An 18,821-nucleotide genomic window follows, 5' to 3' on the forward strand; every position below is an offset into this window, starting at 1 on the left:
CTGGATGGGCATTATATTGATTACAAAGATATGTATGTGGTAGTCTGTGTGGGCATTATATTGATTACAAAGATATGTATGTGGTAGTCTGGGTGGGCATTATATTGACTACAAAGATATGTAAGTGGTATTCTGGGTGGGCATTATATTGATTACAAAGATATGTATGTGGTAGTCTGGGTGGGCATTATATTGATTACAAAGATATGTAAGTGTAGTCTGGGTGGGCATTATATTGATTACAAAGATATGTAAGTGTATTCTGTGTGGGCATTATGTTGATTACAAAGATATGTATGTGGTAGTCTGGGTGGGCATTATGTTGATTACAAAGATATGTATGTGGTATTCTGTGTGGGCATTATGTTGATTACAAAGATATGTAAGTGGTATTCTGGGTGGGCATTTTATTGATTACAAAGATGTGTATGTGGTAGTCTGGGTGGGCATTATATTGATTACAAAGATATGTAAGTACTAGTCTGGGTGGGCATTATATTGATCACAAAGATATGTATGTGGTAGTCTGGGTGGGCATTATATTGATTACAAAGATATGTAAGTGGTAGTCTGGGTGGGCATTATGTTACTATACTGAAATCTTGAATGAAATATTGAAATATTGTTGTAATATATTGATTCAAGGAGAAAATACAGATCTTTTTTTAATTAATATTGCAGACAGGAATCAAAACAAGATCACAAGATTCTAAATTCCCTTGTTGGTACATGCTTTCAAACAATCTAGACTCAATGCAGTTTGAGTCATTTTGTAGTTTCACTAGAAAACCACATGCTTATTTATATTACCAAGTTCATACACTTTATACTGATATTTGTATTGCCAGATTCATGCACTGTTTATTGATATTTATATTACTAGATTCATACACTTTATGCTGATATTGATTTTGCCAGATTCATACACTTTATACTGATATTTGTATTGCCAGGTTCATACACTATTTACTGATATTTATATTACCAGATTCATACACTTGATACTGGTATTTATATTACCAGATTCATATACTTTATACTGATCTTTATATTACCAGATTCATATACTTTACACTGATATTTTTATTGCCAGGTTCAACGACTATTTACTGATATTTATATTACCAGATTCATACACTTTATACTGATGTATTACCAGGTTCATACACTATTTAATGATAACTATATTGCCAGATTCATATTACATATTTGTACCATCATGTTCACATCACATTATACTTGTTATACTTATATATCATTAGAAGGTATGGTGCATACCACATTTAATAACCTATCTTTATGGCCCATATCATGGCTCAGTATAACATTTCATATAACACTTTCCTTTTCACTCTGTAACATTTTGTCCATTTGAGATTAGGGAATGAAACTTGCACTGATTCATCATCGTTAGAAGGTTGTTAAATACAGTCATGTCTCAGTATTTTAAATTTTCATCACATTTGGAGTTGTTGTTTTCAGCTCCAGACATGAGTTAGCATTCAAAGTTTTAGATCATTACCAAATATTACATTAAGAGTCCTTGTCTTTACGTTAGGACATGACTTGGCATTCTGTCTTCCATCATTGCTAAATACCACATTAGGAGTCCTTGTTTTCAATTCCAGGAATGATTCAGTATTCTAAGTTTTCCATCACACTTTAGCTCAGGTGTCCATAATTTCTGTCCATCCGTATGTCTGCCTCACTTTCTTTTGTAGTTTATTACTTTGTAGTTTATTTGCAGTTTATTACTTTGAAGCTGTTTGAGGTTAAGTAATGAAACTTGGTATACTTGTACGTAATTATTAGGTGTGTTCTCAAGAAATGAAACTTGGTATACTTGCACGTAATTATTAGGTGTGTTCTCAAGAAATGAAACTTGGTATACTTGTACGTAATTATTAGGTGTGTTCTCAAGAAATGAAACTTGGTATACTTGTACGTAATTATTAGGTGTGTTCTCAAGAAATGAAACTTGGTATACTTGTACGTAATTATTAGGTGTGTTTTCAGGTAATGAAACTTGGTATACTTGTACGTAATTATTAGGTGTGTTCTCAAGAAATGAAACTTGGTATACTTGCACGTAATTATTAGGTGTGTTCTCAAGAAATGAAACTTGGTATACTTGTACGTAATTATTAGGTGTGTTCTCAAGAAATGAAACTTGGTATACTTGTACGTAATTATTAGGTGCGTTCTCAAGAAATGAAACTTGGTATACTTGTACGTAATTATTAGGTGTGTTTTCAGGTAATCAAACTTGGTATACTTGTACGTAATTATTAGGTGTGTTCTCAAGAAATGAAACTTGGTATACTTGTACGTAATTATTAGGTGTGTTCTCAAGAAATGAAACTTGGTATACTTGCACGTAATTATTAGGTGTGTTCTCAAGAAATGAAACTTGGTATACTTGTACGTAATTATTAGGTGTGTTCTCAAGAAATGAAACTTGGTATACTTGTACGTAATTATTAGGTGTGTTCTCAAGAAATGAAATTTGGTATACTTGTAGGTAATTATTAGGTGTGTTCTCAAGAAATGAAACTTGGTATACTTGTAGGTAATTATTAGGTGTGTTCTCAAGAAATGAAACTTGGTATACTTGTACGTAATTATTAGGTGTGTTCTCAAGAAATGAAACTTGGTATACTTGTACGTAATTATTAGGTGTGTTCTCAAGAAATGAAACTTGGTATACTTGTACGTAATTATTAGGTGTGTTCTCAAGAAATGAAACTTGGTATACTTGTAGGTAATTATTAGGTGTGTTCTCACGAAATGAAACTTGGTATACTTGTACGTAATTATTAGGTGTGTTCTCAAGAAATGAAACTTGGTATACTTGTACGTAATTATTAGGTGTGTTCTCAGGTAATGAAACTTGGTATACTTGTACGTAATTATTAGGTGTGTTCTCAAGAAATGAAACTTGGTATACTTGCACGTAATTATTAGGTGTGTTCTCAAGAAATGAAACTTGGTATACTTGTACGTAATTATTAGGTGTGTTCTCAAGAAATGAAACTTGGTATACTTGTAGGTAATTATTAGGTGTGTTCTCAAGAAATGAAACTTGGTATACTTGTAGGTAATTATTAGGTGTGTTCTCAAGAAATGAAACTTGGTATACTTGTAGGTAATTATTAGGTGTGTTCTCAAGAAATGAAACTTGGTATACTTGTACGTAATTATTAGGTGTGTTCTCAAGAAATGAAACTTGGTATACTTGTACGTAATTATTAGGTGTGTTCTCAAGAAATGAAACTTGGTATACTTGTACATAATTATTAGGTGTGTTCTCAAGAAATGAAACTTGGTATACTTGTACCTAATTATTAGGTGTGTTCTCAAGAAATGAAACTTGGTATACTTGTACGTAATTATTCGGTGTGTTTTCAGGTAATGAAACTTGGTATACTTGTACGTAATTATTCGGTGTGTTTTCAGGTAATGAAACTTGGTATACTTGTACGTAATTATTAGGTGTGTTCTCAAGAAATGAAACTTGGTATACTTGTAGGTAATTATTAGGTGTGTTCTCAAGAAATGAAACTTGGTATACTTGTACGTAATTATTAGGTGTGTTCTCAAGAAATGAAACTTGGTATACTTGTACATAATTATTAGGTGTGTTCTCAAGAAATGAAACTTGGTATACTTTTACGTAAATATTAGGTGTGTTCTCAAGAAATGAAACTTGGTATACTTGTACGTAATTATTCGGTGTGTTTTCAGGTAATGAAACATGGTATACTTGTACGTAATTATTAGGTGTGTTTTCAGGTAATGAAACTTGGTATACTTGTACGTAATTATTAGGTGTGTTCTCAAGAAATGAAACTTGGTATACTTGTACATAATTATTAGGTGTGTTCTCAAGAAATGAAACTTGGTATACTTGTACGTAATTATTAGGTGTGTTTTCAGGTAATGAAACTTGGTATACTTGTACATAATTATTAGGTGTGTTCTCAAGAAATGAAACTTGGTATACTTGTACGTAATTATTAGGTGTATTTTTGGGTAATGAAACTTGGTATGCTTGTACGTAATTATTAGGTGTCTTTTCAGGTAATGAAACTTTGTATACTTGTACGTAATTATTAGGTGTGTTCTTAAGAAATGAAAATTGGTATACTTGTTTGTAATTATTAGGTGTGTTCTCACCTTCAAATTCAAGTTCACAGGGCAGTATTTGACGTCTTTCACCACACTTTGCTCCGTATATGAAACTGAAGAGTTCTTTGAAATGAAGGGATGAAACCTTGTATGCTATACATGATCCTAAGAAGAGGTATTGATACTATCTCAGGGATCCATTCCTCAAGGTCAAGGTTATGTTTCAAGATTTTAAGTATTCTTTCATCTTTTCCTTTATGCTCTGTAACTTCTTTCAGTTTGAGATGAAGGGATGAAACTTGATTTATATGTATCTTATCACAGCACATTTTTGGGATGAAGGGATGAAACTTGATCGACATGTATCTTATCACAGCACATTTTTGGGATGAAAGGATGAAACTTGATAGAGATGTATCTCATCACAGCGCTGTTTGAGATGAAGAGATTAAACTTGATATAGGTTTATCTTATCACTGCATTGTTTGAGATGAAGGAATGAAACTTGATTTACATGACATTGTATCTTATCACTGCGCTGTTTGAGATAAAGGGATGAAGCTTGATAAAGAATGTATCTTATCATGGCACTGTTTTTGAGTTAAAGGGATGAAACTTAATATACATATATATTATCAGAGATGGTTGTTGATATACATGTATGTTATCACAGGTGGTTGTTGACATGTATCTTATCAGAGGAGGCTGTTGACATACATGTATCTTATCACAGGAGGCTGTTGATATACATGTATGTTATCACAGGTGGTTGTTGATATACATGTATCTTATCATAGATGGTTGTTGATATACATGTATCTTATCACAGGAGGCTGTTGATATACATGTATGTTATCACAGGTGGTTGTTGATATACATGTATCTTATCATAGATGGTTGTTGATATACATGTATCTTATCACAGGTGGTTGTTGATATAAATGTATCTTATCACAGGCAGTTGTTGATATACATGTATCTTATGGCACTGTTTTTGAGATAAAGGGATGAAAGTTAATATACATATATGTTATCACAAGGGGTTGTTGATATACATGTACCTTATCACAGGAGGTTGTTGATATACATGTATCTTATCACAGGTGATTGTTGATGTACATTTATCTTATCACAGGCAGTTGTTGATATAATGTATCTTATCATGGCACTATTGTTTAGATAAAGGGATGAAAGTTAATATCCATATATATTGTCACAGGCAGTTGTTGATATACATGTACCTTGTCACAGGAGGTTGTTGATATACATGTATCTTATCACAGGAGGCTGTTGACATGTATCTTATCACAGGAGGCTGTTGACATACATGTATCTTATCACAGGAGGTTGTTGATATACATGTATCTTATCACAGGAGGTTGTTGATATACATGTATCTTATCACAGATGGCTGTTGATATACATGTATCTAATCACAGATGGCTGTTGATATACATGTATCTAATCACAGATGGTTGTTGATATACATGTGTCTTATCACAGGAGTTTGCAGCATAACCATATTGAGATCCTATCTTTTAGGTCAAGGTCACAAGCCAATATTTTGCATATCATTCAAATGTTCCCATTTTTATGAGTGATGTAGATGAATGAATGAGGTTAGGTGAACACTTGTGACTGGTACTAGAAGATATATAGCATTCCACATTTTGAGTCCCACCTTCTTTGTCAGGGTCACATGTATATATTTCATGCTTGTTTTTATTTCTGTCTTAAAATCTGTTTGAGTTTGAGGCATAAACCACTGTTTGTTTCTTTATTTCATGTCATCTTTGTATTACTGTCATGTTCTTTTTATTTGATGACAACTTTTTATCACTGACAGGTTTTCTTTATTTGATGGCATCTTACTGTCATGTTTCTTTCTTTGATGGCATATTTGTATCGGTGTCATGCTTTCTTTATTTGATGGCATCTTCCATTTACTGTTAGGTTTTCTTTTTTTGATGGCATCTTTGTAACACTGTCAAGATTTTTCAATATCACTGATCAATGTCTGCCTCTTTTCTGCACTTTTGCTCTTATGCCTTTCAAGATACACTCATGAAACTTGTTACATTTCATTTTGCCTAGGAACTTTACAGCTCTGTCACACTGGCTACAGATTTCATCGCTGTATACATTCCATACCTGCCTAGGAACTTTACAGCTCTGTCACATTGGCTACAGGTTTCATTACTGTATACATTCCATATCTGCCTAGGAACTCTACAGCTCTGTCACATTGGCTACAGATTTCATCACTGTATACATTTCATATCTGCCTAGGAACTCTACAGCTCTGTCACATTGGCTACAGATTTCATCACTGTGTACATTCCATATCTGCCTAGGAACTCTAAGCTCTGTCACATTTGCTACAGATTTAATCACTGTATATTTCCATGTCTGTCTAGGAACTCTACAGCTCTGTCACATTGGCTACAGATTTCATCACTGTATACATTCCATATCTGCCTAGGAACTCTACAGCTGTCACATTGGCTACAGGTTTCATCACTGTATATTTCCATGTCTGCCTAGGAACTCTGCAGCTCTGTCACATTGTCTGCAGATTTCGTCACTGTATACATTCCATATCTGCCTAGGAACTCTACAGCTCTGTCACATTGGCTACAGATTTCATCACTGTATATTTCCATGTCTGCCTAGGAACTCAGCAGCTCTGTCATATTGTCTACAGATTTCATCACTGTATACATTCCATATCTGCCCAGGAACTCTACCGTTCTGTCACATTGGCTACAGATTTCATCACTGTATATTTTCCATATCTGCCTAGGGTCTCTACAGCTCTGTCACATTGGCTACAGATTTCATCACTGTATACATTCCATATCTGCCTTGGAACTCTACAGCTCTGTTACATTGGCTACAGATTTCATCACTATATTTTCCATGTCTGCCTAGGGTCTCTACAGCTCTGTCCCAATGGTTGAAGTCAGATTTCATCACTGTATACATTGCATATCTGTCTAGGAACTCTACAGCTCTGTTACATTGGCTACAGATTTAATCACCGTATATTTCCATGTCTGTCTAGGAACTCTACAGCTCTGTCACAATGGCTACAGATTTCATCCCTGTATATTTTCCATGTCTGCCTGGGAACTCTACAGCTCTATCACATTGGCTACAGATTTCATCACTGTATATTTTCTATCAGAATGGCTCCAGATTTCATCACTGTATACATTCCATATCTGCCTAGGAATTCTACAGCTCTGTCCCAATGGTTGAAGTCAGATTTAATCATGTACACATTCCGTGTCTACCAAGAACTTTACAGCTCTGTCTACAAAAACTCTACAGCTCTGTCACAATGGTTCCAGTTAGATTTCATCTCAGTAGGCATGGTACAAGTATTAACTGAATTTGTTTCTTTGTTACAGCTATGAAGATAGTTCGGATCAAAAGAAACAACTGACACCACGACGAAGACGGGTTGGCTACCCTCCTATCACCCCAAATGCCTGTTTAAAAGACAGTGTTGCAAGTTCTGCATTTGATTCTTTATGGCAAGAGGTGGGTCAACATTTGTTACACATTTCTGTTTAAACAGTGACTGCATAATTCTCTTAGTTAAAAAGGATGGGTTGATAGCTATCAATGCTCTATTGATACCCCTAAAGATCAACCAAACATATTAAAATAAATTAGATCACCATAAGCCATATCTTATTGAAGCTTTATTTATGCCGATCAGTCAAGGGATGGTGGGATTAATGCTAAAATCATTGGTGGTACTTTTTATATGAGAGTTGCATAGCATTTCTGAAGTTAATATGATGGACAATCTTGATCAAAGAAAGGTAGACAACTCCTACAAATAAGTCTCTTAATCAGTGTCATTATGTCACTCTCTTCATCAAGTTACAAAAATGAATCATTGAATTTTGCCTGTATTTTTTTCAGATTATTTCCTGGATCAGGGATTTACTGAAAAAATTCTCAGCAATTGTTTTAGGTAAGAAAACATGCTTCACTCATGCCAAATTTCTATATTTGTTTTGAAATCATCCTAAGGGGGCAGGGGCCAGTTTTTATGTACAAATTTAATGCCACAATCAGTGACCTAGTATAAAAAATAATAAAAAATCAAATTCCCCAATGAGATCAAAAAGGTTCTTATTTTTGAATACCTATATTAAAACAAAGCATAAGAATATTATCCACTTAACCAAAGAAGTCAATGGCAGTTCATAGCAGAATAAGTTTATGCATCCCACCCCCAAATTTTTCCCTGCAATTTTCATGTCCGAAGGTCATTTTTGACACCATGTGATGCTCACAGTGCAAACACAAGCCCTTTTCCAGGATGACAGTTCTGCAAAACAGTGTGAACTAAACAGGCTGATGCAACTGAAAATAGTTCTCATCCAAGCTGTTTTTGAGATAGTCTACTTGCCCCGAACCCATGTGTTTACTGCTATGAGAGGCTAGCTCTTCTTCCTAGCCGACTATTGGTATTTCACTATCAATATACAGCAGGGTAACAATGGAAGATGTACATGCCTAACATCAATTTCAAGAACAACACAAGCCTGAAACACCTAGTTCACAAATATATCCATATCTTTAAATAGTAAACAATAATAGCTGAAAAAGTCACACCATAGCCTTAAGTTAAGAAATTTGCCATTGGGCCAATTTACACAACTGGATCCTGCCGCCTAAGTTATATTCAGTTATATGCTTCAAGGGAAATAACTCTGAGTCAAAGATTTTGTATTTTATTACATGCCCATGTAAATAGGTGATGGATATAAATTTGAAAGAGGAAGGTGAATTTATTTCACTTGCCTGTCATTCAAGTAATTCATATTGCTGGTTAAATGAGAATCCTTACTTACTTTTAAAGAAAGCTTTGATTTGAATGTCCCTGTAATTCTAGTAAATTGGTGGATGAAAAATCCATATGATATACATACAGATATCCTGCCAAAATGCAGGATTGTGCAGTTTTCACAAAGTGATCAAGAGTGATGCAACTATTAAAACTCAGATGGGGTACAAATTATTGAGATATTCTGCAGCTCCATGGATTGTAGCACCCAATTTACAATTTCTTTTTGTTTATTCAAAATAAATATTGGATTGTGTAACATTTTAACTTCTGTTCATAATTTCAGTTAATCTGCCTTTAGGCAGACATTGTTTGCATGCAATCTTAAATCATCAGGAATTGGTATGGTGTATGCATTGACTATAGAGATGTTTCTGGCTGAATTGTCTCCTAGTTGGGTTGAGTCAATTGAGCCATTGATCAGTATTTTACGAAATCTAGAACATGAAAGATCAGTTAGGAGCTGGAACGATCATTTAGTAGCCACAAGTCATGGAAAGTGGTGGAGACAGAAGTCATCATTAATTTGAGTTTGGCATCAAATTTACAGGATATGAATAGGCAGAGTGATTTTTGCTTTAGCAATCAGTAAAATTAGTTAAGAGTCCAACATCAAAATACAGGAGCTTTATAGTAATCACCTTTTCTGTTTGTTCATCAGTACATTAATACTTATAGCCAGATTTTTAACGTAGCTTTAACAATGTTTCAGTCATGTCGCTATGATGTCTGCAATGTGGCAGTTTATAGTGATGTCTAGCACTGGGGCATCATGCCGCAGACATGTAGCATGATGTCCCACCCAGTCACATTATCCTGACACCAGGCCGACCAGTCCTAACACTAACCTCTTAATGCTGAACGCCAAGCAAGGCACCTGTTAGTACCATTTTTGTAAGTCTCTGGTATGACTCGGCCAGGGATCGAACCCACGACCTCCCGCATCCGAGGTGGACACTCTAACCACTAGGCCACAATTCTTATTGTAAGGCCTTGTCAAGCTGATAATTTTCCAACTGAATTTCTTATTGTAAGGCCTTGTCAAGCTGATAATTTTCCAACTGAATTTCTTATTGTAAGGCCTTGTCAAGCTGATAATTTTCCAACTGAATTTCTTATTGTAAGGCCTTGTCAAGCTGATAATTTTCCAACTGAAGTTCTTATTGTAAGGCCTTGTCAAGCTGATAATTTTCCAACTGAATTTCTTATTGTAAGGCCTTGTCAAGCTGATAATTTCCCAACTGAAGTTCTTATTGTAAGGCCTTGTCAAGCTGATAATTTTCCAACTGAAGTTCTTATTGTAAGGCCTTGTCAAGCTGATTATAGAATGCATATTAACCAATCACTGCAAGATATAGTCTGACATGTTTTTCTTTTATAAAAGTTTTCATGCAAACAATAACAGGAAAATAATTTTATTTATGGTTTTCAGATGAACACAAACCCTTAATCATTCCAATGCAAGACACATCAACTCATCATCCATTAGAACCGCCTTCCTCCAGCCACCTTCCTCACCACCGAGAACAATTCAATCCAAAGGTACGTACTCAGCTACTGCCAGAGAGCTCGTCTCTGTGTTTAAAAATTTATCAAAAATTGATAAAATGTAGCAAAATCTTTCAGGTGCTGCAGCTGTTCTTGCACTTGTGATTGATTGATTGACTGCACAGTTTAGAGGAGAACAGTCTTGTATTCGAAGATTGGAGAGTGTTTAATGGTGCTTTCGTGTCATAAATTTAGAATGATTGAAATGTCTGAACCAGCAAAAAGTGTTTTTTGTTGCAACAGTTAAACAACAGTTTCCATCAGCAGACAAGACTTGGATCCTTTATTTAACTTATTTTGGAAATTTTTTTAAAACACTAATGTAAATGTAATTTTTAATGGCACTATTGAACAGGGTGGTTAATGACAAAAAAAATTCTGTTATTGGTCCTTGATTTTAGTGCTGATGATTTTGATATTGGGTCCATTACATGGTATGGTACATTCACAGCTGCATTGGAATCTTGTACTTTCTATGAGGTATTTCAAAAGAAATACAGATTGTTGTTTAAGGTATCAGTTTTACAAGCAGAGTTTGTTTTCTGCAGAAATTCAGTATGCCAGAGTTCTATTCTCTTTGTGCTTTACTGCACTCAGTTCAAGCATCTGCGTGATTATGAATGAGGTCATTATATGGCAGGTTTGATTCAGACTGTTAGCAAATAGAATGAAGCAATGAAATTTATGACCACTTTGATCACTATGACTAACAGGCACAAGATGGTTTTAATACAAATACACAAAGAATTGTAATCTTGCATCTGCCAGTTATGGAGGTGGGGGATCACAGCTAATTAAAGGATCAATGATGCTAGAGATAGCAAGTTGCATAGTTTGCAAGTTTTTTAAAACCATGATGTTAGACAAGCTGTGATGGTATGGCAAGCTATAAAGAGATTGATGTTAGACTGTCAGTGATGATATGGCAAACTATAGAGAGATTGATGTTAGACCAGCTGTTAGTGATGGTATATCAAGCTACAGAGAGATTGATGTTAGACTGTCAGTGATGGTATGGCAAATTATAGAGAAATTGATGTTAGACCAGCTGTTAGTGATGATATATCAAGCTATAGAGAGATTGATGTTAGACTGTCAGTGATGGTATGGCAAGCTATGAAGAGATTGATGTTTGTCAGTGATGATATGGCAAGCTATAGAGAGATTGATGTTAGACTGTCAGTGATGTATGACAAACTATAGAGAGATTGATGTTAGACCATCTGTTAGTGATGGTATGGCAAGCTATAGAGATTGATGTTAGACTGTCAGTGATGGTATGACAAACTATAGAGAGATTGATGTTAGACTGTCAGTGATGGTATGACAAACTATAGAGAGATTGATGTTAGACTGTCAGTGATGGAATGACAAACTATGGAGAGATTGATGTTAGACCAGCAGTCAGTGATGGTATGGCAAACTATAGAGAGATTGATGTTAGACCAACAGTCAGTGATGGTATAGCAAGCTATAGAGAGATTGATGTTAGACTGTCAGTGATGGTATGGCAAGCTATAGAGAGATTGATGTTAGACTGTCAGTGATGATATATCAAGCTATAGAGAGATTTATGTTAGACCAGCTGTTAGTGATGGTATTGCAAGCTATAGAGAGATTGCTAAAATTACAATTTGGACTTTGGGAAACTACTGATAGCTGTCAGGGGAGGTGGATCTGTTACAGTATTACTTCATTTTGAAATTGCTTGAGATCTGCATAACAAATTTGTAAATAACATACAGTAGAATCTGGTTGGCTTGATTATGTTATGGGTGTCCAAAAATTGTTGACATAACCTGGTCCCATGATATCAGGTTTAGTTGACTTATCTACTGTAGAACAATGATTATGCATCTGAAGTACAAAAAATGAGGAGTTTTATTTTAAAAAACAAATGGCATTTCTAATGCACAATAAACATAATAGTTCAGTCATGCCAGGTTGTTGAAAAACAAAGATTGGAGGTCTTTTAAACAAGATTAAGTAACAAGTCACACATTTTTACAACACTTAAGTTACTGTAACAATGTAAGCCTCATCCCTGGGGTAACCTTAGCAAGGCAATAGTTTTCTCACCCTGACTAAACTCTAGGCCAATTTAAGTACATGTACATGTAGGACTGTACTTTTTTTTAAAAGTACTTTCTTTTGTTAGTGTTGACTTGTGACTAGTAGCAAAACATAACTGATCAAATTTGTAAGAAGCTGACTTATTCAATTCATACAGTATGAAGCTGACTTATTCTGTTCATACAGTATGAAGCCAGTTTATTATATTCAGACATTATGAAGTGGACTTATTCTTTTCGTAAAGTTGTAGTCCCATATCCCTCCTGACTTTGATTAGTGCTCATCGGCAACAAAAAGTACCAGAAGGAGAGTTGACATATCACTTTGATGGATTGCAAAGCTTTGATATTCATTTCGAGATGAAACAATATCAAATTAAAGAACTCCTTTCTGTTTCATTGATGTCAATACTAGCAGTCACTTTCTCCTTCATTCCATTTATGATGAAGAATCATTAATCATGGCACGGTGGTTTCTATTTATAGATGACTGTAAATTATGTGAGCTAGCCATGCTGAAGTTGAAGGCTTTGACTCATGCCAAGAATGGAAACATTTGAACTGTTTACTTTATAAGTGAACTGTGAACTAAAGTTGTTAATTATGTGTGGATTAAGTTGGTAACTGATAGGGATGATATTGGAGTGGGATTACACTGTAGTTTGTTAATTATGTGTGGATTAAGTTGGTAACTGATAGGGATGATATTGGAGTGGGATTACACTGTAGTTTGTTAATTATGTGTGGATTAAGTTGGTAACTGATAGGGATGATATTGGAATGGGATTACACTGTAGTTTGTTAATTATGTGTGGATTAAGTTGGTAACTGATAGGGATGATATTGGAATGGGATTACACTGTAGTTTGTTAATTATGTGTGGATTAAGTTTGTAACTGATAGGGATGATATTGGAATGGGATTACACTGTAGTTTGTTCTGCACAGCATGCTGAATGTTATCCTATCTGTAACTCTAAATTTTCAGGTCAACATCATTAATAGCTAGTTTTTAATGATGTCCTGATAATTTACTGAGTTACAGTAAGATTAAATTTGCAATGCTCTGTGGAATGAACTATGTTGTTGTGTTATTGACTTTTGATGCTGTTCCTTATGAATGCAACTCCTGTAAATGTCAGAAACACATTTATTTAATTTTCTTTTTCTAAAATAGTGTTTACAACATAATTTTCTCCACTCTAAGCAAGAAATAAACAATGCATTGATGAGATTGGTTGATTAGCATTATAGCATTAGTTCCGGTAAAATTTGGCCTTGTACTGACGTTTTCCATCTCGCAGGTACTAGGTACTGATATTAGTGGAAACACTGGATCATTTCTTGTAAAATTTCTCCGAGAGGGATATTAAATGTTGCACTTTGTTGAATTAAGCCTGTCCACATGTTACTTCAGACTGAAACTTATGCCCGACGTAACAGGGTTATCAACTTAACATGGGCTGAGATAAGCGGGGAAAAATTAGCATAACAATGAAGGATTTGTCAGGACCAGACCAAAACACTCGACATACCTAGATTCTTGAGATAACTGAGGTTGAGATAGGTGGGTTTTGTCGTTTGTGTTTTTTTTTAAACTGCTGAAAAAGAAGTTGGAAGTTGCTTCTTATTGTGTAGGTGATATTTTAAGATCAATTGATTACAGTAATATTAGAAAGCAATAGGCCATGAATGATAAAGCAAGGTAACTATTTGTATACATAACCTGTATGATGGACATATTCCCAACAAGGTAATTATTTGTATACATATCCTGTATGATGGACATATTACAAACAAGGTAATTATTTGTATACATATCCTGTATGATGGACATATTCCCAGCAAGGTAATTATTTGTATATATATCCTGTATGATGGACATATTACAAACAAGGTAATTATTTGTATACATATCCTGTATGATGGACATATTACAAACAAGGTAATTATTTGTATACATATCCTGTATGATGGACATATTACAAACAAGGTAATTATTTGTATACATATCCTGTATGATGGACATATTCCCAGCAAGGTAATTATTTGTATACATAACCTGTATGATGGACATATTACAAACAAGGTAATTATTTGTATACATATCCTGTATGATGGACATATTACAAACAAAGTAATTATTTGTATACATAACATGTATGATGGACATATTCCCAACAAGGTAATTATTTGTATACATAACCTGTATGATGGACATATTCCCAACAAGGTAATTATTTGTATACATATCCTGTATGATGGACATATTCCCAACAAGGTAATTATTTGTATACATAACCTGTATGATGGACATATTCCCAACAAGGTAATTATTTGTATACATATCCTGTATGATGGACATATTACAAACAAGGTAATTATTTGTATACATATCCTGTATGATGGACATATTACAAACAAGGTAATTATTTGTATACATAACTGTATGATGGACGTATTACAAACAAGGTAATTATTTGTATACATATTCTGTATGATGGACATATTCCCAGCAAGGTAATTATTTGTATACATAACCTGTATGATGGACATATTCCCAACAAGGTAATTATTTGTATACATATTCTGTATGATGGACATATTCCCAACAAGGTAATTATTTGTATACATATCCTGTATGATGGACATATTTCCTACTTTGTATTTTAGTTAAACTACATCACAAGGGCACACACAGTTGTTGGGTCTATGTATGTGGACCCCTCAAAGCTAGATGGAGTCCTGCAAATATCCCGTAAAGTGGTCAACAATCGAGACCCCTCGCACTTACAGTGAGTTACCTTTTTTTTTGTTCTGTCAGTCATTTCAGTGTTACCTTTTCTTTCTTCTGTCAGTTGTTTTTTTGCGCTTATAATTCCATGAACAATATTTATTTTCAGTCAGATTTCAGTTTAAAATATTGCATAAATTTCTGTGTATTGTTCAGCCATTGTTGTTGTCTAGTCCTCTGTGCAAACACCAAGTGTTGTCTGTATTAACAAAATGAATTTATTCATGTTAGCTTCTACCAAACACTAAGTGATGTTTATATTAATATAATGAATTTGTTCCTGTTGAAGTCTACAGAAAACACTAAGTAATGGCTGTATTAACATAATGAATTTGTTTCTGTTGGAGTCTACCAAAAACACTAAGTAATGGCTGTATTAACATAATGAATTTGTTCCTGTTGGAGTCTACCAAAAACACTAAGTAATGGCTGTATTAACATAATGAATTTGTTCCTGTTGGAGTCTACCAAAAACACTAAGTAATGACTATATTAACATTGTGAATTTGTTCCTGTTGGAGTCTACCAAAACACTAAGTAATGGCTGTATTAACATAATGAATTTGTTCCTGTTGGAGTCTACCAAAAACACTAAGTAATGGCTGTATTAACATAATGAATTTGTTCCTGTTGGAGTCTACCAAAAACACTAAGTAATGGCTGTATTAACATAATGAATTTGTTCCTGTTGGAGTCTACCAAAAACACTAAGTAATGACTATATTAACATTGTGAATTTGTTCCTGTTGGAGTCTACCAAAACACTAAGTAATGGCTGTATTAACATAATGAATTTGTTCCTGTTGGAGTCTACCAGAACACTAAGTAATGACTGTATTAACATAATGAATTTGTTCCTGTTGGAGTCTACCAAAACACTAAGTAATGGCTGTATTAACATAATGAATTTGTTCCTGTTGGAGTCTACCAAAACACTAAGTAATGGCTGTATTAATATAATGAATTTGTTCCTGTTGGAGTCTACCAAAACACTAAGTAATGGCTGTATTAACATAATGAATTTGTTCCTGTTGGAGTCTACCAAAAACACTAAGTAATGGCTGTATTAACGTAATGAATTTGTTCCTGTTGGAGTCTACCAAAAACACTAAGTAATGGCTGTATTAACATAATGAATTTGTTTCTGTTGGAGTCTACCAAAAACACTAAGTAATGGCTGTATTAATATAATGAATTTGTTCCTGTTGGAGTCTACCAAAACACTAAGTAATGGCTGTATTAATACAATGAATTTGTTCCTGTTGGAGTCTACCAAAAACACTAAGTGATGGCTGTATTAACATAATGAATTTGTTCCTGTTGGAGTCTACCAGAACACTAAGTAATGGCTGTATTAACATAATGAATTTGTTCCTGTTGGAGTCTACCAAAACACTAAGTAATGGCTGTATTAACATAATGAATTTGTTCCGGTTGGAGTCTACCAGAACACTAAGTAATGACTATATTATAATGAATTTGTTTCTGTTGGAGTCTACCAAAAACACTAAGTAATGGCTGTATTAACATAATGAATTTGTTCCTGTTGGAGTCTACCAAAACACTAAGTAATGGCTGTATTAATATAATGAATTTGTTCCTGTTGGAGTCTACCAAAACACTAAGTAATGGCTGTATTAACATAATGAATTTGTTCCTGTTGGAGTCTACCAAAAACACTAAGTAATGACTATATTGACTTAATGAATTTTTTTTCTGTTGGAGTCTACCATAACACTAAGTAATGGCTGTATTAACATAATGAATTTGTTCCTGTTGGAGTCTACCAAAACACTAAGTAATGGCTGTATTAACATAATGAATTTGTTCCTGTTGGAGTCTACCAAAACACTAAGTAATGGCTGTATTAACATAATGAATTTGTTCCTGTTGGAGTCTACCAAAAACACTAAGTAATGACTATATTGACTTAATGAATTTGTTTCTGTTGGAGTCTACCAGAACACTAAGTAATGGCTGTATTAACATAATGAATTTGTTCCTGTTGGAGTCTACCAAAACACTAAGTAATGGCTGTATTAACATAATGAATTTGTTCCTGTTGGAGTCTACCAGAACACTAAGTAATGGCTGTATTAACATAATGAATTTGTTCCTGTTGGAGTCTACCAAAAACACTAAGTAATGGCTGTATTAACATAATGAATTTGTTCCTGTTGGAGTCTACCAAAAACACTAAGTAATGACTATATTGACATAATGAATTTGTTCCTGTTGGAGTCTACCAAAAACACTAAGTAATGACTATATTAACATTGTGAATTTGTTCCTGTTGGAGTCTACCAAAAACACTAAGTAATGGCTGTATTAACATAATGAATTTGTTCCTGTTGGAGTCTACCAAAAACACTAAGTAATGACTATATTGACATAATGAATTTGTTCCTGTTGGAGTCTACCAAAAACACTAAGTAATGACTATATTAACATTGTGAATTTGTTCCTGTTGGAGTCTACCAAAAACACTAAGTAATGGCTGTATTAACATAATGAATTTGTTCCTGTTGGAGTCTACAAGAACACTAAGTAATGGCTGTATTAACATAATGAATTTGTTCCTGTTGGAGTCTACCAAAAACACTAAGTAATGGCTGTATTAACATAATGAATTTGTTCCTGTTGGAGTCTACCAGAACACTAAGTAATGACTATATTAACATTGTGAATTTGTTCCTGTTGGAGTCTACCAGAACACTAAGTAATGGCTGTATTAACAAAATCAATTTGTTCCTGTTGGAGTCTACCAAAACACTAAGTAATGGCTGTATTAACATAATGAATTTGTTCCTGTTGGAGTCTACCAAAAACACTAAGTAATGGCTGTATTAACAAAATGAATTTGTTCCTGTTGGAGTCTACCAAAAACACTAAGTAATGGCTGTATTAACATAATGAATTTGTTCCTGTTGGAGTCTACCAAAAACACTAAGTAATGGCTGTATTAACATAATGAATTTGTTCCTGTTGGAGTCTTCCAAAAACACTAAGTAATGACTATATTGACTTAATGAATTTGTTTCTGTTGGAGTCTACCAGAACACTAAGTAATGGCTGTATTAACATAATGAATTTGTTCCTGTTGGAGTCTACCAAACACTAAGTAATGGCTGTATTAACATAATGAATTTGTTCCTGTTGGAGTCTACCAGAACACTAAGTAATGGCTGTATTAACATAATGAATTTGTTCCTGTTGGAGTCTACCAAAAACACTAAGTAATGGCTGTATTAACATAATGAATTTGTTCCTGTTGGAGTCTACCAAAAACACTAAGTAATGACTATATTGACATAATGAATTTGTTCCTGTTGGAGTCTACCAGAACACTAAGTAATGGCTGTATTAACAAAATGAATTTGTTCCTGTTGGAGTCTACCAGAACACTAAGTAAT

At 34.1% G+C, this 18,821-nt stretch overlaps 1 protein-coding gene across 6 annotated transcripts in view; it reads left to right on the forward strand.

Annotated features, from left to right (window-relative positions):
• Positions 1-18,821, forward strand: part of LOC149806260 (protein FAM149A-like) — a 241,636-nt gene that overhangs the window by 182,129 nt on the left and 40,686 nt on the right. For all 6 annotated transcript variants that reach the window (XM_089951209.1, XM_089951210.1, XM_089951207.1 and 3 more), the window contains 4 exons: positions 7,542-7,674; positions 8,065-8,116; positions 10,428-10,537; positions 15,288-15,409. In XM_089951209.1, the coding sequence (XP_089807335.1) occupies positions 7,542-7,674; positions 8,065-8,116; positions 10,428-10,537; positions 15,288-15,409 (417 nt within the window). The remainder of the gene's footprint in view (positions 1-7,541; positions 7,675-8,064; positions 8,117-10,427; positions 10,538-15,287; positions 15,410-18,821) is intronic.

The sequence above is a fragment of the Sinohyriopsis cumingii genome, chromosome 2 (genome assembly GCF_028554795.1).
Source record: "Sinohyriopsis cumingii isolate HCF-2022 chromosome 2, ASM2855479v2, whole genome shotgun sequence".
In the NCBI taxonomy this organism is placed as follows: Eukaryota; Metazoa; Mollusca; class Bivalvia; order Unionida; family Unionidae; genus Sinohyriopsis; species Sinohyriopsis cumingii.